The 25,131-nt window shown below is 40.1% G+C and overlaps 1 protein-coding gene across 5 annotated transcripts in view; it reads left to right on the top strand.

Moving 5' to 3' along the window:
* PDGFC (platelet derived growth factor C) overlaps window positions 1-25,131 on the top strand; it is a 225,052-nt gene that overhangs the window by 116,662 nt on the left and 83,259 nt on the right. For all 5 annotated transcript variants that reach the window (XM_027116805.1, XM_027116804.1, XM_027116803.1 and 2 more), the window contains one exon: window positions 10,085-10,280. In XM_027116805.1, coding sequence (XP_026972606.1) covers window positions 10,085-10,280 — 196 coding nt within the window. The remainder of the gene's footprint in view (window positions 1-10,084; window positions 10,281-25,131) is intronic.

Here is a 25,131-nt window from a genome sequence, read left to right as displayed (position 1 = left end):
GACATCTTCATGTTTGTACTTATTTTCTCCCTTATAATAGCCCAACTAGATGATAAAATAACATACGCTGAGATGAAATAGCTTGGCATGATTTGGTATCTCCTGGTCATTATAAAAAAATGCCCTTGCTTTGAGAAATAAAATTTAAGTAATCTATTTCCCCACCAAAATTATGTGTTTTATTGATATTATTCATTTGCGACTTCCACTTCTTTTAAAAGTCTCACAGTTGTGTTTTATACACATTCTAACATCACTTTACGATTGAGGACAGTTGTTGGTTTTGGAGGGTGGGGTAGGGAGGTGATGTTTTCTAGCAGGGCAGAATGGTTAGAATATTCATGAGCATAGGTCTGCTTGAACGTGGCCTGTGAAGGGCAGTCACGTCCAGTGTAGCTGCTCTTCTCTTATTCCTGCTATCTTGATGTGGAATTACCCCTGAAACCAAAGATCCTGCTGCAGATGTAACTTGTAAACCTCACATGTTGCTTACGGAAAGAGATGCAAACCCAAACGCTCTCCATCATTGAGAGTGTTTAATTAGTAACATTTAAAACATAAGATGGGAGGACACGATTTGCATAGAAGTGACCAAATTTATTATTTTTCCTATCTTTGGATGTTACTCATAAGAAACTCATAGGCTCATTACCTATAAATTATATGCATTCATCTTTAATGATAAATATAACTAGAAGCAGCAAAGTCTCATTCTTCAACACTGATGATGGTTGAATATATTAAGGCTGAAACAGGTTCCTATTTTACTGTTTCTTAGAAATCATTTAGTTTGCCTAATTCAGAGTTTAACATAAGAGAGAATTTTAAACATACTTTAAAAATTCACTTAAGTCATATACGAATGGCCTTATTTAACGAGTAAGTTTGTACTGATTACTGTTTCATGATTATTTTCCTTGATGCATTTTTTCTTTTTTTTTTTTTTTTTTTGTGGTACGCGGGCCCCTCACTGTTGTGGCCTCTCCCATTGCGGGGCACAGGCTCCAGATGCGCAGGCTCAGCGGCCATGGCCCACGGGCCCAGCCGCTCGGCGGCATCTGGGATCTTCCCGGACCGGGGAACGAACCCGCGTCCCCTGCATCGGCAGGCGGACTCTTAACCACTGCGCCACCAGGGAAGCCCTCCTTGATGCATTTTAAACATCTTCCCATCAAAACGTCACTACTGTACTAGACATTGTGTGTTCACAAAGAAATAGGTCACTGCTTTCCACATTTGAAATTGCTGGTAAATTCCATCTGAATGGTGTAAATGATACGTCCAGTGCAGATACAATACACTGACAGATCCTGAGTGTCCAAATGGATAAGGTTCTTTATTGGACATAGCTTTTCTTAAATAAGCATATTTGTTTTTTTAGAGGTTAAGTAATATGAATTTGGGCTTAATCATGTGTCATAATATTTCACGTAAATACGTTTCGCTGCTTAAAATATTTCAGAGCTCCTGGTATTTAATGTAAACTTTCTACACTGAATAATAGTTTTAATTCAACAGGAGAGCCAATTAAATATTGAAAAAATGAAATCAATAGTGAATCTTTAAAGTGAACGTTTCTTTTATTCATTTGTCTCTGTTCTATATTCTGGTTTTGGCCGCCTTGTGGTATGTAAAATAGTGCACCATTTAATGCAGAATAAAAACTAACAGCATTGCTCCAACATGTTTCTGTGTCATGGTGTGTGTAATGTGTGTACAATTACATTCGTTACTGATCGGTGTGCAGTAAAGGCTTTAAGGGGATTCTGTCTTTATTTATCCTGCAGCGTAAGAGGTAAGATTATTGCCAGTGTGTCTTCCATAATTGAGCCTTCACTGAAAATGTTATGTCATACCCCATTGTATAAAACCCAAATAGGTTGTTTTTACCACTACCTTAAGGCTAAAATGCCATGCTGTCAAATCATTACCATTTCTATATCTCGTGCCTCAACAGCAGAACTTCATAGGTCTTACTTGCCGTGTCCTTTGTAACGTTAATCCAGATATTTTCAAGCACGAACAGGGAACACCAGTAATAATCACGCCAGGATAATGGGCCTGAACCACGGCCCATTTTGATTTTGGTCGCATGCGTAAAAATCTTAACTCTAACTCGAATAATAGTAAAAGTGATTTGTTTAGTCATGTACCCGAGAAGCCCAGAGATGGGCTGAATTTACTGCGTGGTTTGAGCTGGGATCTGGTTCCACTTTGCTGTACTGCTGTGTGTCTGTCTACTTCTGTGCATTGACTTTTCCATCAGACTGGATTCTAATGTGACAGCTTATTGGCTACAGCAGCTCTGGACCTTACTTCTGTGCCCAACATGGTCTAATCCCCAACTGTTGAGGGGAAAAAAAAAAAAAAGCCATTGGATTCCCTCTGGCCCCTTAGAGCCATCCATGCAATGGGGGAAATGGACTCATGTTGATTTTCCAGGCATATTTCTGGGTAGAGTCAACCAGGGCTGCTTCACAGTGCTGGTGGGCAGGGGGAGGGATGTTATGCGGATGCCCGTGTATAAACTTTCCCTCATTGCATTTGGAAGATTTGCTATGAACTTCTGAACATGGGCGCTCGTTTCTTACCGTTGCTTATAGGTAGGTAGGAGGCTTATGGCTGAATTCTTTTACTTCTTTTTAGATACAAAAGAATTCAACCTCTTTTTAAAGATAGTGCCAAGTCAAAGAAATGGCATAATTTCTACAAAGTTATCCTCTTTCCTCCTCTGCAATCAGCCTGTAGAAGGGAATCAGAAATTTGCATCACTGCCGAAAAATTCCTGCTTCTTGCGTCATCAGTTTGATCTTTGTGAAATTGGATTCCGTATACATATTGACCAGTTTTGCATTATCTTCCATAGCAATCTTCTATTTACTAACATCAGAAAAACTGGATACCTGATAATAAATTTTCTTTCTCACTGTGTTTGAATTAGGTCGAATATGATGGACAAAGTTTCTCCTTCACATACATACTGATTTGTAATTATCAAGGTGGTTAGTTTATATGAGCATCGTTTCATATGAACTTTAAAACAGTCTCTGATTATCTCTAGTTCATAAAAAAATAAACCTTGATATCAAGTGTCTTGCCTAAAATAACAGATTTTTAAAAATTAATTCATTACTCTGTTTTTGGCTGCATTGGGTCTTCGGTGTGGCTCGCGGGCTCTAGAGTGTAGGCTCAGTAGTTGTGGTGCACAGGCTTAGTTGCTCTGCGGCATGTGGGATCTTCCCAGACCAGGGCTCGAACCCGCGTCGGCAGGCAGATTCTTAACCACTGCGCCACGAGGGAAGTCACAAAATAACAGATTTTTATTGTCAACTGATTCATAGTTCAGAGTTAAGATAAAATAATGACAATAATTGTGGCATTCTCAGTGTGGTAAAATTATAAAACATGTTTTATTTTAAAATGAGTTAGTATGTTAAGAAAATGGCAAATCTCAGTAATGAGTAATCTGTCACCTTCAGCTGAAATATATATGTAGGTTATAATAGATGAACTTGGAGTAAATATGAATTAAGGGATTTTAATTGGGGAGGAATGTACATTGTAAAAGCTTCTTATTCTCATATGTATTGTCTCTGGAAACTTATGAATGAAGGATGGAATGTTGAAACTGTTTTATTGCCAAGTTCCAAGATATCAAGTTTCTTTATACTAACAATATGTACTATGTGGTACCATGTGCCAGGCATAGAGCTAGATACTGGTTACAGACTTCAAAATCAGTTTTGCCTAGAAGATTTTCTACCTCACTAGAAGTTCAGAGTGTGGCAGAAAAGACAGAAACGTCAGCCTACGTGTGATGATTAAAGTATGCCGTCCTACATAGGGAACAGACTTGTGGTTGCCAAGGGAGAGGGGGTGGGAGAGGGATGGATTGGGAGTTTGGGATTAGCAGATGAAAACTATTATATAGGAAGGATAAACCACAGGGTCCTACTGTATAGCACAGGGAACTATATCCAATCTCCTGGAGTTAAACCATAATGGAAAAGAATATAAGAAAGAATGTATATATCTGTATAACTGAATCACTTTGCTGCACAGCAGAAATTAACACAATGTTGCAAATCAACTATACTTCAATAAAATACATTTTTTAAAATGCAGCCCTAAAGGAATGTACAAAGGGAATTAAGGATTACATTCCATAAAAGGTGACATCTGAAGTGGGTTTTGATAATTGAGTGTGTATTTACTAGAATACCTAGTCTAGGAATGATACTAAATTACAGTCCTAGAAGTTGTCACATTAAGAGGACAAGGCTTTGTCTTGTTCTGATGTCCCAAGCCCTTGGTACAGTGCATGAAACATAATAGGTTCTCAATATATGATTTTTGACTATTCATTCCCTTGAGGCATAAAATGATTATCTCCTGGAATAAATTCAAGAACTTCCCTTGGGCATATTTTAAATAATTGCATCTGTTTTTATGGCTTACTTAATATAACAATCTTTTATTTTTCCTTAGTGAACTTTTTTTTGCAATTTGTAAACAGTTTGAGGTAGACGACACTAACTTTTTTTGATTGTTTTATTTTGCTGTTGTTTTAAAGTAGGGGAAACAGTAGATGGAGCCAATAAGAAAACAAAAACTTGAGCCTCAGTTTTTTTGTGTTATTGTATTAAGTATTATTGTACTTTTGTACAATAGTCAGAATTTAAAATATTAAGCATGAAAACAAGGTACTTCTATATAGTTTGGAATTTATGGAGAGCGATTTGTTTGCGCTGTGGAGTTCAAGTATACGTTCTCTCTACAGGATCAAGTAAGATTAGGTGAGATTACTCTGGATTTTCTAGGCAAAAATTGCCAATTTATGGAGCCAGTGAAACTAGCAACAAATACATATATGTATGTTTGTATGTGTGCATGTATATATATGTTAAATGATTTTAACTAACTTTTGTTAAAAGTGAAATTTGCTAATTAAGAGTTAATGAGATTGAAAATGGAAATAGCCGTATAAAAAACTAGCAAGATTGAGATAAAGAAGGATTATCACAGGCAAAAAAAAAAAAAATAGTGAGCAGATCAAAGCACAAGTGAGACCAGTGCGCATGTGTATGCATCAAGGAAGGATCTGGAAATAGGTGCACCTGACTATTACAGAAATACCTTTTCTAACGCAATTTGAAGATAACATGTATTTGGAAGTAAACGCATCAAAAATCTCACAAGACACCTGTGAAATCTACCAGTTTATGGGGACACATCCCTACGCCCTCCCTACGTGAACAGGAACCAGGATTCTTCAGAACTTAAAGCTAAACCAAAACTGGAGGCCTTTCTTTTTACCTCATTCTTAATCCTCCAGGTCTTTTCTGCTATTGCCAACTTAAAGCGTTAGCATGGAGAAGGACGGATGGTTTCTCTTTCTTTAGGAATTACATCTTGCCCACAGACTTTTCTTTTTTAGATGTTTATTTATGTATTTATTTTGGTGCTCCGGGTCTTGGTTGTGGCATGCATGTGGGATCTGGTTCCCTGACCAGGGATGGAACCTAGGCCCCCTGCATTGGGAGCGTGGAGTCTTGCCCACTGGTCCGCCAGGGAACTCCCTACAGAACTTCTTTTTTGATGTTATCTTTTTAAATAATACAGATTTTCAAGCATTAAATTTTTTTTTTGCTTTTCATGATTCTCTTACTCCTTCCCTCTTTCGTTCTTAATAAATATACTTTTTTTTTTTTTTTTGCGGTACGCGGGCCTCTCACTGTTGTGGCCTCTCCCGCTGTGGAGCACAGGCTCCGGACGTGCAGGCTCAGTGGCCATGGCTCACGGGCCCAGCCGCTCTGCGACATGTGGGATCTTTCCGGACCGGGGCACGAACCCGTGTCACCTGCATCGGCAGGCGGACTCCCAACAACTGCGCCACCAGGGAAGCCCAATAGATATACTTTTAAAGGGGCTAACAGTCTGAAATGCATGGCAAATATTATGAAATTGCTTTGGTTTTACTGTTAACTTATTGAGTACATACAGATGTGTAATGATTCTTCATAACTGAATTGTATGTGAACATATTTAGTCAACAATTTTAGAGTCTTCACATTATTAATCTCCCTTCTTTTCCTTTTCTATTGTTAGTTTTCAATACTCTGACCTCAAGGAGGGTTGGGTAGGATAATATGAAATGGTGTTAATTTTAATTTTTAAAATTTAGTGTTTATGTATATATTTTCACTCTTCATGCTGTCTTATCTGGATGAACAAGACTTATCTGGAAGAGCAAGACTTATTCCTGTTGAGGATGCATTGCAAGGAGTATGTTGTAAACACGTTAATGATTGCTGACAAACATTTGTTTCATTTCTTTGGTACTTCCGTTGAGTGTACTGTCCATTGTTTAGGAAAAGCAAACATTCAATAAAGTAGTCACAAAATAGGTACTTGTCTCATCCCTAAAACCCTAGTAGAGTTCTGTGTTTGGAAAGACGGTTTTTTAAGCAGCTGAGCTACGAATGCAAAGTCTTATTTTGGTAGATCCTACTCTTTGTTGCTTCTTTTTTTTCCTTTTCGATTATAGGCCTTGTTGTTTGAGATTTACATGTAACGTTGACAGTCATGTGCAAATCATATGTATTTGGTGGCAAACCTCACTGCGTTCTGAGATGATTTTGGGGGAGCAGCAATTTAACTTCAAAGGAAATTTACAATTCTTTTACCACAAATAAGGCCTAGATTTGCAACCTTTAAATTATGCTTAATTATAGTTTAATGGAATTGTGGACTATAAAGGAAAAAATAAAGATGTAAACACAATCTAAGTATATACGTTTTAGCCATGTGCTTTTTTGACTGAAGATATAAAAATAGAACTCAGATCTTTTAGTAGCCGTGTAGTTTACGCATATGAAAGCATAAACACTGTTATATTTGTAAACAGTGCTGTGGCTGATATAAGGCACTCTTGTTTTTTTTTTCTTTTTTGAGACAGAATGGGGCAAATAATATATTTTAATAAATTTGATTGGAAAAAATTAATTCATTAAAAGAAAAATTAGCTGCCAGAATGAGAAGGACTCTTGATATAAGCTACTGCTGTAAAACACCTCTGACATATGCAGGCTATTGTATTAAAAGTTAGATAGTGGGGAAATAATCTCATTTTTTAAAGAAATCTTTGAAAACAGACAATGTATTAACTTAATTTTAATAGTAGATTATAATCATTTTCTTTAAAAACTTGTCAGTATAGAGGAGAATTCATCTAACTTGATAGATCCTTCTGTGTCCTTATGAGATCTACTGGTGCTAAATTATGTGGAGAGGTATTGATTATTTGATATATGTGAATATAACCTATGGCCATATCGAACATTAGCCCCCAATGAGAGGGAACGTGCTTTTGCACAAGTGATAATTATAAATAATAATTATTTAATTTAAACATCCTATGGCGCTTAAGGCATATTTACTAATATGATGATATTCCCCATTATATGCACTGTATATATTCAAAGGAAATTATGTTTGTCTTTATCTTGTCTTAGACAATATAAAATCATACTTAACAGACTCATTGTTGAAACAGCTGAGTTTAAGAGAATGAAAAAGCTGCTTTAAAAGTATTTGGGGTGTTTTACCAATAAAACAGGTATTCTTTAACCCGAATCATATTCTCACTAATAAATAACCCTTGACATTGTCTTTTGAATTCAAGAAGTATCTTAGAGCATATTCTTAAGTTGCATTTTATCAGTGTGAAGTATGTATTTTGAGTCACATAAATAGTAAATGAAAAGTTGCTGCAATGACTCTAAGTGCCGTTGAAGAACGAAGGGCAAAAAGACATACTTGCAAATCAAATAGCTTTGCGCACAGCAGAAGGTATATTAATTGTCTACTGTTAGGTAAGAAATCACCACGAACCCGCAGTTTTATACACCCTGTTTGCTCTCAGCTCTGGAGCTGAGAAATCCAGGCCTGGGAGACTGGGCTTTTGCTCCAAGTTTTTACAAGACTAAAATCAAGGTATGAGCGAGATTCGATTCCTTTCTGGAGGCTGGTGAAGAGTCTGCCTCCGATTCATCGAGGTCTCTTGAGGTTTCAGGATAAACCCCCTCTTTCTCGGTACCTCTCAGCCGTCCACATCCTGGGCACCAACCCGCTCCCTTTCCAAGGCCACCACACAGAATTTTCCCCATTGAGTGTCTTTCACACTTGGAATTTCTAAGATCAGGAAGGGCCAGCTCCTGTTAAGGGCTCACCCTATTAGGTTAGGCTTCTCCTATAATCTAACTTTGGGTTAACTCAGAGTTAACAACTGACCTGATCCTGGGAGTAATGCCCCATCCTTGTCACAGCTTCCACCCACTCAAGGCAGAGGCTCCTGACGCGTGAGGGACATCGGGGGTCGCCTCAGAGTCTGCCTTCCAGAGCGGGAAGCAGGGTCATTGGTGTAAAATCATGGAGAGAGCACGTGGAGTTGAAATACTTAGCAGGCAAACTTGGCATGGAGGAGTCCATTGGTCAAAAAGGAATTAGGATTCACAGATCCATACTACTGTCTATAAAACAAATAACCAACAAGGACCCACTGTAGAGCACAGGGAGCTGTACTCAGCGTCTTGTAATGACCTATAATGGAAAAGAAGCTGAAAAAGTAGATACATATGTCTGTATCACTGAATCACTTTGCTGTACACCTGAAACTAACACAATACTGTAAATCAGTTACGTTTCAATTAAAAAAAGGGAAGTAGGGTATGGGAGTGAAAGAATTGAAGAGGAAAAGGCAGAAAACCATAATAGAAAGAAAAAAAAAAGAGAGAAGAAAAATGTAGTTTAGTATAAAATGTCAATGATTTAATAGTCCTTAGACAACTCTGTATGGCACAGTTTGATGGGATGTACCTAAAAGGAGTCAATAAAATGAGAATTTTTTCATATTTCTGAAAGTAACTATGCATATATTGAGATTGGATGTTGGGAAATGGGCAAATAAAGGAAAAATGGTGCTTATAAAGTAATGATATTCTTCTCTCTGTATAATACTGCAAATACAAAGTTCAGTCTTATGAAGCATATCTCTAAATCATGAAAACTAATGAGGTATTGGTACAGGATAATATTGTTGTCCTGATGTTATGAGTATATCAAAGTTGAACAAAAAACGTGTCGGGTGTTGTGCCATGCACATTACTTCATGTGTTCAAGGTGCAGTTTAAGACTTTTAAATTGTTTTAGAAATTGAATAAAAGGTCTTTAAAAGGTTTGTTTTTTTGTTTTTGTTTTTTTTTTACTGGAATTTAGCAAACAATGGATTGGATTTTCATGGCCTGAAAAAGTGTAACTGTCTTACTTCTTAGATTTTCTTTGTGTAGGTAAACAGCTGCTCCTTTTCCAAATACCAATTATTTGTTTCCTCTCATTATGAACTCTCATTTGGGTGGATATAAGAACACTTTTGTCTCTACGCTACTGTGTGTAAAATAGATAAACAACTGGGACCTACTGTATAGCACAGGAAACTATATTCAGTATCTTGTAGTGACCTATAATGGAAAAGAATCTGAAAAAAATATCTATATATAAATGAATCATGTTGCTGTACACCTGAAACACTGTAAGTCAACTATGCTTCAATAAAAAAAGAACACTTTTGTCTCAACAAATTGTTTCAATTTGCCCGTCCCCTCATGTCTCCCCCAACAATCTAAGCAAAAGAAAAAGATATTAATAACAATGTATTTTGGCGTTTCACCGTGTAAAAGGTTGCCATGCCTAATAAACTTGGAAGCGATTTTATACTGTATTTTCCTCTTAGAAATTTAAAGTTCATGTTAGCCTTTTAAAGTCACTGAGAAGTCCTGCAACATTTCTTATAATTTCATATCTTCGTAGATCGCTGTTAGTTCCCTTACAACAAGAAATTGATACCATTGCTTTGACCTCATTTCGTTTTTCGAGATCATTTAAGGGTTGAAATCATTTAGTAATTACAGTTCATGGGAAACTTTGGGCTTGTATTGGTTACCTTTTTTCAGAAGTTATTTTGAAACCTGTAATTTTTGAAATGTCTGTTCTAAGTGTGTGTCTATGCTTATGTTTTTACTTTCAGGAGTACAAGATCCCCAGCATGAGAGAATTATTACTGTGTCTACTAATGGAAGTATTCACAGCCCGAGGTTTCCTCATACTTATCCAAGAAATATGGTCTTGGTATGGAGATTAGTAGCAGTAGAGGAAAATGTATGGATACAGCTCACATTTGATGAGAGATTTGGGCTTGAAGACCCAGAAGATGACATATGCAAGTAAGTGATCATACTTGAAATTCCAACAGTGTAACAACTGTTACAGTCTTTCAAGTTGCTTCATTTTGAGGCTGTGATTTTAAATGGCATCTTTTGTTCTCTTATGTTTTTCTGATGATCCAAGAAATTTACAACCTTATTTAAGCTCTGTTTCTATCTACATCTGATAGTAATTTGAGGTAATATATGGTAAAAAAAAATTACATATAGAGTAAAACAATTTATAAAATAAGGAATAGAGAATCAAAAGCCAAGTAAAGGAATGAAGGTTGTGCCAGAGTTACCACTAGTGCCAAAACTTTTACATTTGAGCTTCCTTATAGCCAAATCAATAAGATAAATAGTAAGCTGTAAAAAGAAAGAGCAGTGTCCATGCATACGTTTTATCCATACTATCCAGTATCCATAGATACACAAATAGATACGTACATACACCCAGAACTAAGAAATCTGAATATTTCATTACAAGGAAGAAGTCCAGTTCTGAAAGCAGAATTAAACATTTAGGCTAACATTATAGTTGGCCAGGTAGAAATTTATCATAATTCTCCTAGAAGCTTTCATGAACCAGAGTCAGCTGGAGTATTTCACCCACGCAAAAGACCACCTACCGTATGTCATACAAATATTAGTCTTTAAATCCTATGTGAATATACTTGTCAGGGTTGGGTGGTCTCAGGGAAGATTTTTCACTTCAATGGCATTTGTATATCATGAAAATATTTCACTTGAGCTTCTTTGTGGGGTTCTTTATTTTCCCTTTGATATACAAGTTAAAAGAGAATTTTCTCTTCGTGGCATATTACAGATAAATATTTCAATACAGATAAGATAAACTTTATGCTTGCTGTCATCACAAGTTGTATCTTTAACATTTATATATAGTTACATTTTTTCCTTCAAGTTCTTTTTTCTGTGGCTATGCGTTTCAGGTTATTTTTTCCCTTACATCTCTAATTTTAGGCTTTGAGAAGGATAAGCTATTCTAGCTATTTTTAGAGATGGTGTTATTCAACCCTTCATTTTATAGATAAGCAAACAAGCCAGAGAAGTAAAGTAGCTGCCCTAGATCTCATTCATGTTTTATAACTCAACACGTACTAAAATCCATTTTTCTAACCCTCGTAGAGATGTTTTCTCACCATGCCGTTCTACACCTCTTGCCTTCTTTTCATGTGGAGCATTACATAATGTTGTAAAAACTGCAGAGGGTTTAAAGTTTGGCCCTCCTTGCAAAGTATCAAGTTAACCTGCCACAGTTTCATGGATGCTGATTGCAGACAGGAGGCTCCCGGGTCCGAGACAAAGGATCCGTGACAGCAGTGGCAGTGACAGGAGTTCTGTTCCCACCGGTCAGTGCCGGGAGGGCCGCGTGACACCTGCACGCCTGGCTGGACGTGTGACGGGACAGGCAGCGTCCTGTGTGCGTGCGTGTGTGCACGCGTGTGTGTGTGATGCATGTGAGTGGTTAGATCGCAGAAGATAAACTGTCGTCCAGGACGCCTACCGCAGCATTTTGTGGCTCGACGTCACGCACCATAGGAGACTCGAGAAAAGTGACTCTTCCAATAGTTCTGAAATCCCTTCTTTTCGTGCTTCCTTGATGTACCTTCCTATTATTCCTGCACATATAATCATTGTCTTAAGTTTTTCTGTTTTTCCTCGACCTCCCAATTTTCTCTGTAATTTTACCACATGTACACATCTCCCTGTGAACTAGCCTGTAAAAATTGTTTTGCCTCTTTTGAAGTATATATCAGTGGGGTAATACTACGTGCTTACTCCTGTGACCTGATGCCGTCTGATGTTTTTCCAGTTCACGTAGATGCAGAGAGCTCGGGTCCTTTGCTTTCTGTGACAGACCGTACTCCATGGTATAAATAGGCAACCTTTCTTGTCTTTTCCGCTTTGATGAATGTCTGGCTTATTTCCAATGCTCCTTGTCCAAAGTGCAAGAAAACTTTCTTCGAATCTATAGCTGAGAATGGTATTGCTGTCTTAAGAAATTAATATTTTCAACTTCATGAGGTAGAGTTACATTATTCTTAAAAGTGACCAATTTACAGTTCTACCAACAATATACAAAATGTTGTTTTTCTGCATTCTCCCCAACCTTTTGATTTGGCATTCTTTTAATTCTGGGTATTACAGTAAGTGTAGAATTGTACCTTAATGTTAATTCCTATTTGTTTCTTCTTATTAGCAGTGAGCTTGAAAATTTTCATATTGTTGTTGGCTACTCAGATATCCTTCGCTGTGAAATTCCTGCTGATGTCTTTTGCCCAGTTTTTACTGGGATCTTTGGCTATTTAAACTTTGGTTTCCACATTTAAGTCCTTCATTCATCTGTAATTCATCTTATCGATGTGAGGTTCTTCACTAGGGTATCACATAGAGTCCTGACATCATTTATTCATTTATTTATTTAATTTTTATTTTTTATATTACGCGGGCCTCTCACTGTTGTGGCCTCTCCCGTTGCGGAGCACAGGCTCCGGGACGCGCAGGCTCAGCGGCCATGGCTCACGGGCCCAGCCGCTCCGCGCCATGTGGGATCTTACTGGACCGGGGCACGAACCCGCGTTCCCTGCATCGGCAGGCGGACTCTCAACCACTGCGCCACCAGGGAAACCCAGCAAAGGCATTTTTTTTTGTTTGCGGTCCGCGGGCCTCTTACTGTTGCGGCCTCTCCCGTTGCAGAGCACAGGCTGCGGACGCGCAGGCTCAGCGGCCATGGCTCACGGGCCCAGCCGCTCCGCGCCATGTGGGATCTTCCCGGACCGGGGTACGAACCCGCGTCGCCTGCATCGACAGGCGGGCTCTCAACCACTGTGCCACCAGGGAAGCCCCTGACATCATTTATTGAATAGTCACACTTTCTTCCAATGATGTGCAAAGCCAACTTACAGGTCAGATTTTTGTATCTGATCTGGCCTGTTTCTCGGCTCTCTGTTCTGTTCCTTGGGTTTACTGTGCCCCCCTGTGTACCAAATTGACCCTGTCTCAATTACTGTAGCGTTACAGAAGCTGTGTGGTAGGGAAGTCGCCTTGTTTTCCTCTCCTTTTCGAGCATCCTCACCATTTTACTTTTCAATATATGTTTTCAGAAATAGGTTACCAAGTTCCTTGAAAACTCCTGCTGTGATTTTTATTGAAATAGCCTTGCACGTATAGATCATTCTGAGAAGAATGCACGTATAGATCATTCTGAGAAGAATTGACATCCTTATTGTAACGACCTTTCTGTCCTTGAAACTTTATGCTTCTCCGATTATTTGGGTCTTCTTTATTGTCTGTACAGTTTTAAACTATTCTTTATAAAGATGTGATGCATCATTATTTAGATTTCTTTCTATGGTCTCTTACTAAAATCGCTTTTTGAAAATTACATTTCTAATTGTATATTGCTGGTATATAGAAAGGCAATCAGTTTTTTAGTAGCAATCTTGTAGCTAGCATTTCTAATTGTATATTGCTGGTATATAGAAAGGCAATCAGTTTTTTAGTAGCGATCTTGTATCTAGCATTTCTAATTGTATAGTTTTTTAGTAGCGATCTTGTATGTAGCAAACTCACTAAGCTCTTTATTTTAATAATTCTTCTGGCAATTATTTTGGATTTGTGCAAAAAAAGATATGGTTCATGAGAAAGATGTCTTTCTTCCAGTCAGTTCTTTTTACTCTTTTCTATTTCTTATTAAGTTGTTGATTGCATGAGGAGGTGTCTCTGACTTCCTGATTTGAGTTTGCTTCTTTAAAAAAAAATAAAGTTTAAACTTTGGAATAACTTTAGATTTACAGAATGTTGCAAAGATGGTATAGTTCCCATATTCCCAGGTTCCCCCCATGTTATATCTTCCGTCAGCACCACATATTTGCATAACTAAGACGCCAGCATTCACACAATGCCACTCACTGAGCTACACGCTTTACACAGATGTCAGCGGTGCGGTCACTCCGTGTGCTTCTTCTGGTTCAGGATCCTTTCCAGGATGAGCCTTGCCTTCAGTCCTCAAGCCTCCTTAGTCTCCTCCGACCTGTGAGCTTCTCTTTTTGGTCTTTCATGGCCTTGAGAGTTTTGAAGAGTAGTGGTCAGGTAATTCGTAGAAGAGGGCTCAGTTTAGGTTCTTCAGATGTTTCCTGGTGATCACACTGAGGTTATTGGTTTGGGGGAAGGGTTCCAAATAGGTGAGCTGCTCTTCTCCTCATATGGTGGCAGAGGGTATGTACTACCAGCCGCACTCATCACTGACGGTGTTAGCAATAATCGCTCAGGTCAGGTGGGCTTCTCCTCTGGTGAGGAAGTACATTTCCCTTTCATATGCTATTATTTGGAGGTACGTGACGAAGTCCAGTCCACATTCTAGGAGACGGTGATTAAGTTACACCTCCTAGAGGGGGGAATATATACATATATTATTGGGAATTCTTCAGTAAAGAAAATTTGTGCCTCTTCCTTTTCTTCCCTCCTTCCTTCCTTCCTTTATTTCTTCAATCATTTGTATCAGTATAGACTCACGGAGATTTATTTTATGCCCTGTGTTATAACGCAGTGCTATTGTCGTTTACTTTGTTGTTGAAATCGTTTCATCTTTGGCCACTGGAGGTAAAAGTTTTGTTAACACATCGATATTGAATATGATGATTGATGAAGATTTTCTTATATTATTTGAAGTACTTTGTTTTTGTTTTGTTTTGTTTTACTTTTCTAAGGGGCCTATTTTCCCTTTGGGAGACATTTTTTTATTCATTTAATTTGGCTTTTAAAAGTAAGTTACAGAGATAATGACACTTTATACCTCACCATGTATCACCTAAGAGCTAGGATATTTCCTTTGTCTTTTGAAAACCAGTATCACCTGCAAGAAATGTAACATTAACATGAAACTATTACCTGATATATAGTTGATTTTCCAATGTTTCTCACGATCCCAATATGTTATCACTTCATTATTTGCTTTTTTTCTTATTATGCTTTGATTCGGTAATCAGTCATTGATCGAAGTTGGTTATTGTAACTCTTTTCTTGCCTTTTCTTCGCTTTCATGACACTGATATTTGTGAGCTATCCAGCCCGTTTGTTCAGTGGAATGTCTCTCAATTTCATTTCTGAGTGCGTCTTCATAATTAAGTCCTGCTGAAAGATTCTGGCCAGAATGTTCTCTAGGCGATGGGTACCTCGGACTGCTCATTTTTTAATTTATTTGAAGATCTATTTTTTATTAATAAAATTTATTTATTTATATATTTATTTACGGCTGCATTGGGCCTTCGCCGCTGCATGTAGGTGCTTCCCAGCCGCAGCGAGGGGGGGGCCACTCCCCACCTCAGCATGAGGGCCCCTCACCGCAGTGGCCTCTCCCGCCACAGGCCCAGCATCTGTGGCCCACGGACTCTATACCACAGGCTCAGCAGTTGTGGCACATGGGCTCAGCAGTTGTGGCTCGCGGGCTCTAGAGAGCATGCTCAGTAGTTGTGGCGCACGGGCTTAGCTGCTCCGCGGCATGTGGGATCTTCCTGGACCAGGGCTCATACCTGTGTCCCCTGCATTGGCAGGCGGATGCTTAACCACTGTGCCACCAGGGAAGCCCCCTGCTCATTTACTGCATTTCCACGACACGAACTTGCTTTCTCAATCCAGTGTTCAACGCATCTTGCCAATTTTGATAATGTGGTATTTTTATTTTTGTCCATTTGGGGATTTTTATAACATCGATTGTTTTCTTCTTTTAAGCCGCACGGGTCATATAGAAGCATATTGTTCATTTTCTACGTTAAATGCATAAGGTTTTTTAAATGCATTTTTTATTATAGATTTCTAAATTAATTGTATTTTGGATAAAGAATATGGCCCGTTTGGGCTTCCCTGGTGGCGCAGTGGTTGAGAGCCCACCTGCCGATGCAGGGGACGCGGGTTCATGCCCTGGTCCGGGAAGATCCCATGTGCCGCGGAGCAGCTGGGCCCGTGAGCCATGGCCGCTGAGCCTGCGCGTCCGGAGCCTGTGCTCCACAACGGGAGAGGCCACAGCAGTAAGAGGCCCAAAAAGAATGTGGCCCGTTTGTCTGTGATTGTTCAAAATTTAATACTTGGCTTCACTTGCTTCAAGATTTTTAAGTTTCCAAATGTGCTCTCCTTCCGTTATGGGTTCAGCACTGCATGTATGTACATCATGGCAAGTTTTGTAGCCGTGCTGGTCACGACATCAGGGTCTTCCCTGATTTTGTTTTCTTCCTGATGTAACAATTCCTGAGAGGTATGTGTCAAATACTCCTAATAGAGAATACATATATGTATCAGTTTCATCTTGTAGGACTGTCCACTTTTGTTTTTATATGTGTCTAAATTGTGCCGGTTGGTGCAGGCAGGTCAGAGACCTGATCTTGTTTAATCTTTATTATGTTTTGTTTTGACTTCAAAGTATATTGTGCCTAATACTGATATAGATGTGCCAGGAATTGGGCTGGTTATTTGCCTGGCATTCTTTCCATTTTTTTACTTTGAGCTTTCCTGTGTCCTTAGGGGTGTGTGTGTGTGTGTGTGTGTGTGTGTGTGTGTGTTATCCCTTGTGAGAGGAACATGAGTAAGATTAAAAAGTTCAGTTAAAAATCTTCATGTTACGCTTAGGAACTTAATTTAGCACATTGGTTCTGATTATACCTTTTTTAGATTCAGTGCTGCTGTTACTTTTTTTTAATTAATTAATTTATTTTTGGCTGCACTGGGTCTTCATTGCTGCGCGCGGGCTTTCTCCAGTTGCGGCGAGCGGGGGCTACTCTTCATTGCGGTGCGCAGGCTTCTCATTGCTGTGGCTTCTCTTGTTGTGGAGCACGGGCTCTAGGCGCACGGGCTTCAGTTGTTGTGGCACGTGGGCTCAGTAGTTGTAGCACATGGGCTCTAGAGCACAGGCTCAGTAGTTGTGGCTTGCGGGCTCTAGAGCGCAGGCTCAGTAGTTGTGGCTCACGGGCTTAGTTGCTCCGCGGCATGTGGGCTCTTCCCGGACCAGGGCTCGAACCCGTGTCCCCTGCATCGGCAGGCGGATTCTCAACCACTGCGCCACCAGGGAAGCCTGCTACTGTTTCTTTTGTACATTCCATTTCTACTCATTTTTCTGTTTCTTTCTTTCCTCTTTTGCATTCATTCAGTTTGTCTTCTCATCCTAGTTTTCTTTTCTGCTAATTCAGAAAGTGTACATCAAGTTCTGTGTTTAAATGGCTCCCTTAGAAATGCATACGGGACTCCATATAGAAAGCTCATTCACATTTACCCGCCTTCCCCAAATAGAAAATTACCTGAGAACCTTTGAACTGCCCTGGAATGCTGAATCCCAGCTCTCCGCTCGCCAAGCTGATAAGACAGAGCTGAGTTGATTGCTCACCATGGTGACAGGGACGGCCACCTTGGCAGCTCGAGCAGCGTCTGGGGAGGAAAGGCAAAACCAGACTCCGCTGAGGGTTTGAAGTTTGGTTTAAAATGGATCTTCAGTCTGAGACTGGACTAAGGGTTGTGTAAGAATTAGGACATAATAGTTCGGAACTCGTGGAAACAAGGCAGGGATTTTCAGGCATGGGTTCCGCAGTGCTAGATAGTAAACTGCTGATGCTTTGTTGAAGGAGTTAATGGTTCTTTGGAGGAAGTTCCTGTAATTAACAGTAAAGGCATTTGCCTGGGAAAATAATGAAGACAGTAAAATAGTCATGTTCTGGTACTATAACCACATAACCGGGTGGTTTCATCCTTCTTGTCCGAGCCGGCTTGGTTCTCACCACAGTTACTCTCATTCCTGATAGGTGTGGGATTCTGAGGATTTTAGTTTTGTGTTCTTTACCTTCACAAGTAAAACATGTGTCGTTACTGTTTTTATGGTCGGTGTTTCTTTAGCCATCCCTACGGGCTTACTTTTGATGCTAACGATTTCTTCTTGCACTTCAGAATTTTGGGGGTAGCATCATTTTACTTCTTTCAATATAGTCTTTAAGGCCTCTTAAGTGAAAGCCCGTGGATAGTAAATACTCAGGTCTTATTTATTTGAACATTTCTCTAGTTCACCTTCATTCTTGGAAGTTGTTCAGACGGGATATAGGATTTTCCGTTGTGTGTTTATGTTTTTCTCAATTCTGTGAAGACGCCATCCACTGTCTACGGCTGTTGAGAAGTTAGTCGTCCGGTTAATTGCTGACGTATCCCTGTAGCCTCCCATAGAGGGGTACCTTTTACGAGTGATGTGTGTGGGCCGCAGGGTAGAGAGGGAAGGATGGAGCTAGGATGCAGCCCCACGCAGCTCCTGGACCACCTGTGGCCCATTAACCGTCCACCCCCACCCCGCCCTTGCACGTAGAGGCTCAGCAGATGCCCGCAGGGCCCAGAGCATAGTCACCTCACTGGAATATTGGTTCCTTTTCTTGTCTGTCCTCCAGAGAATTCTCCTATTTTCCTGACAGTTCAGTATTGCATGAAAAACAAAGGTTTTCTTTTACTCATCTATTCAGCATTTTTGTTGTAACGCACCAAGAGGAGTGTCTCTGCCTCACTTTGTCCACCGTGTGGCTGGAAGCGACACTGTTTCAAGCAAAACCACGTTTCTCCTAACAAGACTTAGTGTTCTCAAGTTCAAGTTTAAAGTTGATTTTTAAAAATGACCAGATGGACTCTTTTCCATGACAAGGCTGGAGAACTTAAATACAGATGTGTCCCGATAAAATGCATCTTCGGAATTTAAGCTGCCCCAGTGTCAATATTTTCTCAATTCTGAAACGTAGAAGAGTCTAGAAAATGTGATTCACTGTTTTAGCGGCATCTTCAAAAGAGGGCAGACTCGAGTGAGATGTTTGACTTTTACCCCCGTGGCCTTGCTGGCTTCTCAAATCATCTTTTATAAAGAAACAGACAGAGGGAGTTGTGTTTTTATGCTGTGAGGTTGACATTATTACAAAGAGCAAAACAAGTCAGAGGCAAGTTTGGTTTTGTTGCTTTTCCAGCCTGAGAAGATGTGCAGGCAATGTGGTGGAGGGTATTGGTGTGGGACAGGAATGGAAGGATGGGGTGTGTGTGTGTGTACACACATTGGTGTAAAAAGGGCCGAAATATGTCTTGTTTTTCAGTGTTCTCTGTGCACATGTGGCTCTTATGTGTGTGACATATGGTGTCCTTAAGAGGGCACTTTTTAGTGGAAAAGTCGATTTTTTGTTTGTTTGTTTGCTCCTCTCTGACATAAATAAATTTACTTATTATATTTTACAAAGAGAAAGACCGTAAATGACAGTGTGTGGAAAAGAATGGGCTGTTCATTGGTGCTTCTGTATAACTGAATCACTTTGCTGTACAGCAGAAATTAACACAACCTTGTAAATCAACTCTACTTCAATTAAAAAAAAATAAAATAGTGCCTCTTTTTCACCAAAACAGCTGAGTTTCTTTTGGGGGAAATGTTGTCTTTGGTCCAGCGTGGAAAACGTTGAATGATAGAAATGCCAAATCTGCTCGGCGAAAGAAACACATTTTTTAATACTTGGAATTGAAGATGATCAAAACTGTTCGTTTTTCTTCCAAATGAAGGAAATCTTTTGGGCGTTGTCCTCCCTTCCTGCTGTTTATCACAGAATTAATGTGGCCTTGGTTTTTGCTCGTGTATTTACTGTAAGTCCAGTGAGCACTTGCTGAGCCCCATGGGGGTGCGGGGAGACAGTGGTGAAGGGGAGTCGTCTCTGCCCTCAAGTAACTCATAGTCTGGTCAGAAGCAGACAAGTAAACAGACAATTAAAATAGAAAGGCCACAGGTCCCAGAAGACGGTAAGTAGAGAGTACAGTTACGACTGTAACTGATTGTGTTTAGATTGCTTTGTTGACCATTTTCTAATTCAGACTGTAACTGTGTATCTTACCAGCAACAGCCTATAAATAATTGTTATTAATTTATTGTGGAGAAATGGGGGGCACAAATTAACCCTCCCACGCAGACCTCAGAAGCTCAAATACTCATTTTCTGTGTTTCCCTCTAGTAGATGTAACTTTTAAGCCTAGGATAGATTTCTTACATCAAGTTTACAACGACAGTGCAAACTCTAGGAGACAAAATTTTAAGGAAAGAGTTATTTTGTGGAAAGGAATAAAGATATTTCTTAGTTCTATTGCCATACAGCTGAAAAAAAGACACTATTATTGAGCTGCTAATGACATTGGAGACCCATAAGTTTATCCTAAGAATTTATTTTTCAAGCAAAATATTTTTGTGAGCCCCTAAAAATAGTGAAGGGAAGGACAAGGCGGCATTAGACACTGTTTGGCATAAATGATCTTAAATTTTATCTCTGGAAGGTCCAAAGGCATCCCGTGAAGCCCCAGCCTGAGTCTGCAGAACTGGGGCTCAGAACATGTAGCTGGGTGTGGGCCTCTCACTCAGCATTCCAGTCCTGTTCAGGACGGCAAGAAAAACTTAGGTGAGACAGAAAGCTCAGTGCGTTTTTAAGGTGCCCTGTGGGAGCCTTGCTGTGAGACCAGAGGAGTCGTGCCTGGTGTTACAGGTGACAGCATGACCACTTGCTTGGCGTCCACCTCCACCACTGGCAAGGGGTAGGGGGCCCAGGTGGGCTTGGGGCATTTACTATCCATCCCCGAGACCTTCCTGAAGGGCCTGTCTGTGCCAGGCATATGCAGGCTGGTTGCCTACACAGGTCACAGGTGTTTTAGGGCAGAAGAGAAGGGAGCACAGGAGGAGGCTGTGAGGGCAAAGGTAGGGTCGCCTCCAGCGCCTGTCACGACTAGGAAGCGATAAGTGATGATCCAGAAGGATGGAGACACAATGCGTGTCCCGCCTCGAAGAATAGGTGAGACGTCAGTACCAGCCAGCACCTATCAGGTACTCAGTAAGAGCTAGCTAACATAAGAGGATAGGTGGGTTAGAGGGGAAGAATGTGTGAACGATGATTTCCCCTGGAGCACGTGCTGCCGTTGAGGTGAGGCTGTCCCAGTGGGCAGGGTCCAACTGTGAACCCCCAGTGATGGATGTGGTCTCCCTTCCTCTGCTCTCAGAAGCTGAGGGTTTCCTTGCAGAAGAGAACATGGACCAGTCTATAGTTTACCAAGAAAATACTGCCAGAAGCCATGCAAAATGGATTGGAGAAGAATTTAAAGGTACTTAGTTGAAGGAATTGTGTTATTTTCAGACACAAAACTCTTCCATTAGAGATTTCCTCAGACCTACCCTTGGCCAATTATTTTCTGCCTGATCTAATAACAGAAAAAGCCTCTTCCTCTCTTCCTTTCTCCTCCTTCCTTGTTAAAGCTCGTGTGAGTGGAGGGGCCGCTGAGGCGCGGTGTGCCCATGCACGCAAGCGCAAAGAAGGACAGGTACCATATGAGGCCACTTATGTGTGGAATTTTAAACAGATGGTGCAGATGACCTTGTTTACAAAACAGAAACAGACTCACAGACACAGAGAACAGACGTATAGTTGCCGGGGGGAAGCGGGGGAGGGATAAATTGGGAGATTGGGATTGACAGATACACACTGCTATATATAAAATAGATAACTAGTGAGCACAGGGAACTCTACTCAATACTCTGCAAGAACGTATATGGGAAGAGAAGCTACAAAAGAATAGGTATATGTATATCTATAATTGATTCACTTTGCTGTACATCTGAAACTAACACGACATTGTAAATCAATTGTACTCCAATAATTTTTTTTTTTTTTAAAAAAGAAAGAAGCTCTACAGTGGGATCAATGCTCTGTATTGCAAAGCTACGTTCCCCTTTGCCCCAGGGCACAAGTTTGGGGAGGAACAAAACGACCCATTTCAACATTGCCGACAATAGAAATATTTATATTAAAGATAAACCAGGGAATTGCTTAGAATGTTAAATGGCCCCTCTGTTATAGAGAAGAGATGGCCTTCCTCACTTCTCCGAGGGTTAAGCCAGGCCTCCGTGGGCCCTGAGAAGAGCCGCAATACAAAGCACTATTGCACAGAGTCTGGGGATACTACTGCAGTTCTGCTACAGGTGTGCCAGGACAGAAGAGATGTCCCTAATAGGTAACGGCTTCGGTCGAAAGATAGTGGGGTTCATGCATGAAAGAGTAACTTTAAGATCCTTTTAGCTTCAGGTAACCAACTGAAAAAGATACTGTTTGGATCCGTCCCTGAACGTTTCAGGGATGGGCTTCATCCAGGTTTTGAATGATGCCCCCCACTCTGCCTCTTCCTCTGCTTCCATAGACTTGCTTTCTTGTGGTGGGCTTCACTCTCAATCAGTTTGTCTTCATAAAATCGCAGAGGAAACCAGGCAGGTGCCAAGATTTTAGAACTTGCAATCTTCGAAGGAGACAGGAACTCTTCCTGCAAAAATTTTTGGAAGAATTTCTTTTTGTTTTGTAATTTCATTGAAGTATAGCTGGTTTACAATGTTGTGTTAGTTTCTGCTGTACAACAAAGTGACTCAGTTATATATATATATATTTTTTCAGGTTCTTTCCCATGATGGTTTATCACAGCGTATTGAATGTAGTTCCCTGTGCTCTACAGCAGGACCTTGTTGTTTATCCATCCTCTATTTATAATGGTTCGCATCTGCTAACCCCAAACTCCCCCTCCCCCTTGGCAACCACACGTCTGTTCGGAAGAGTTCTGATTGGCCTGCTTTGAGCCAGGTATCCATCCCTGGACCAGTTACTATAGGGGGAGATAGGAGCAGCTGTTACCGTGCTTGGCAGGATTTGGGCTCCTTGCCCATCCTGAAGTTAAGTGATGGTTTGTATTGCTGGAGAAATGGTTCCTGAAAACAAAACTTTCCCTTTCCATCAGAAAGAGGAAGAAATGCCAATGGTGCAGAAATAACCGTCTTCACTCTTGGTGTTAAGACCCAGAAGGAGTTACGGGCAGCTTTCAAATGTACACTCATTGCTTTCCCCTCCTCCACTTCTGGCCAGAGTAAAGTTCCCTTTAGAGTGAAGGCTTTACCAGAGCCCTTTCCAGCCGCTCTTGAGTATAGTGAGCTTGATGGCATAATTTATAGTTTTGTTATCCTTTGACCTCTGTAGCAATTACTTTTGTAACTTAAAAAAAAAAAAATCGTTCCCAAGAGGGCTTAAAATGAAGGGTAGGGACCCGACCAAGTCTGAGATCAAGGGACTGTGCCCTGGGCTAATGAGATGTTTTGGTTTTATGTTTTGAAATGTTCAAAATCAACATTCCAGCAGAGAAAGAATGAATCCCGTAACTCCCAGAACCCGTGTCGGTCTCCCCATGCTTGTCTGTCTCCAGCCCTGTCTGCACCTATGTCCCCGTCCTATCCCCCCTTTTACCCCCAACACCTCCCTCTCTTCTTGGCTTTCCTTCTCCCATCTTCCCCGTTTATTGTCCAGTTATCACTGTCCCTCTGTTACTCGGGAAGATTCTGACCGTTTGCACTCCATGAGGATTCGGGGCATATCTCAGTGCCCTTCTCCGTGGCAAGCCTTTGCTTTCAGTTCCTGCCATGTCTTCCCGTGGGGTGATGATACCACCTCCTGTTTGTCCAACTGGCACAGCGACTTACACTTGGACAACTTCTGCAACCAACGAAACGCCCGTATTACCAGCTGGCTAGCTAGTTATCCATTTGTATAATTTTACCCCCAAAGAAAAACCAAGCAAGAGCAATACAGCACCAATCATTAAAAATAAAAGACTTCTACATATACGAGTCTTAAATATACTGCGCAGGCCTTCCTTTTCTCAGCTTATTCAATATTTTATGTAGTTGTATCTCCGGTATTAAAGTATTAGTATCTTTTTGCTGTTTGAGCTTTCAAATGGCGCACTTTCCTCAGGTCCCCTGGCCGTGACTCTCGGGGAGCTAGGCTGTGCTCAGCTCTCTTTAGGGTACAGACTACTCTCTAAAGAAGCAGTCTTTAAATAGGCCACCTCCTTTGGCTTTCATAGGACAGGGAGATGCTGACTGAGGTTTTATTTCTAATTCATTCATGGAATTATTTCTAAGTATTATTTGATTTCCCCTCTAAGGTTTTTGACAGAATGAATCAAAACACGTAACTTTCACAAAAGGATTATTGTTTTGCTATGCAGTTAACAGAGGTTAAATTAAGATATTTCACAAAACCCTCTGAAGTTAAGCTGAAAAGACTTCATTGCACCTAATTCACATGTGAAGGTAGAAGGTAGAAGTTAAGGACCCCCTGCCCAGCTTCCTTGCCCATGTTGGTTCTGCTTACACCTCTGTTTTCAGCGGAAGGAATGATGTGAATATTATCTCCTGGACCATGAACATGATACGAATAGTACATGGATATGAGCATTACGATGACATGAATAGTATTGGGTTGGCCAAAAAGTTCTTTCGGGTTTTTGAAAAACCTAAACGAACTTTGTGGCCAACCCAATATATGGATATGAATATCATAATGATATGAATATTGTATGTATATGAATTTTATAATGATACGAATAGTATAGGTATATGAATATTATGATATGAATAGTGTATGTATATGAATAGTATAATGATACGAATACTGGGTGTATGTGAATAGTATAGTGATGTGACTAGTATATGTGTATGAATATTATAATGATGCGAATAGTATGCGGGTATTATAATGATATGAATAGTGTATGAATATTATAATGATACGAATAGTGTAGGTGTATGGATAGTATAATGATGTGAATAGCATATGTATATTATAATGATACGAATAGTATATGTATATGAATATAAGGATATGAATAGTATATGTATATGAATAGTATAAAGATATGAATAGTATATGGATATTATGATATGAAAGTATATGGATAGCATGATACGAATAGTATATGTGTATGAATATTATCACCGTGCAGGTGAGGCAGA

The sequence above is a fragment of the Aethalodelphis obliquidens genome, unplaced genomic scaffold (genome assembly GCF_003676395.1).
Source record: "Aethalodelphis obliquidens isolate GAN/ISIS:26980383/991018 unplaced genomic scaffold, ASM367639v1 scaffold17, whole genome shotgun sequence".
Taxonomy (NCBI): domain Eukaryota; kingdom Metazoa; phylum Chordata; class Mammalia; order Artiodactyla; family Delphinidae; genus Aethalodelphis; species Aethalodelphis obliquidens.
This window is presented reverse-complemented; position numbering and strand designations above follow the sequence as displayed.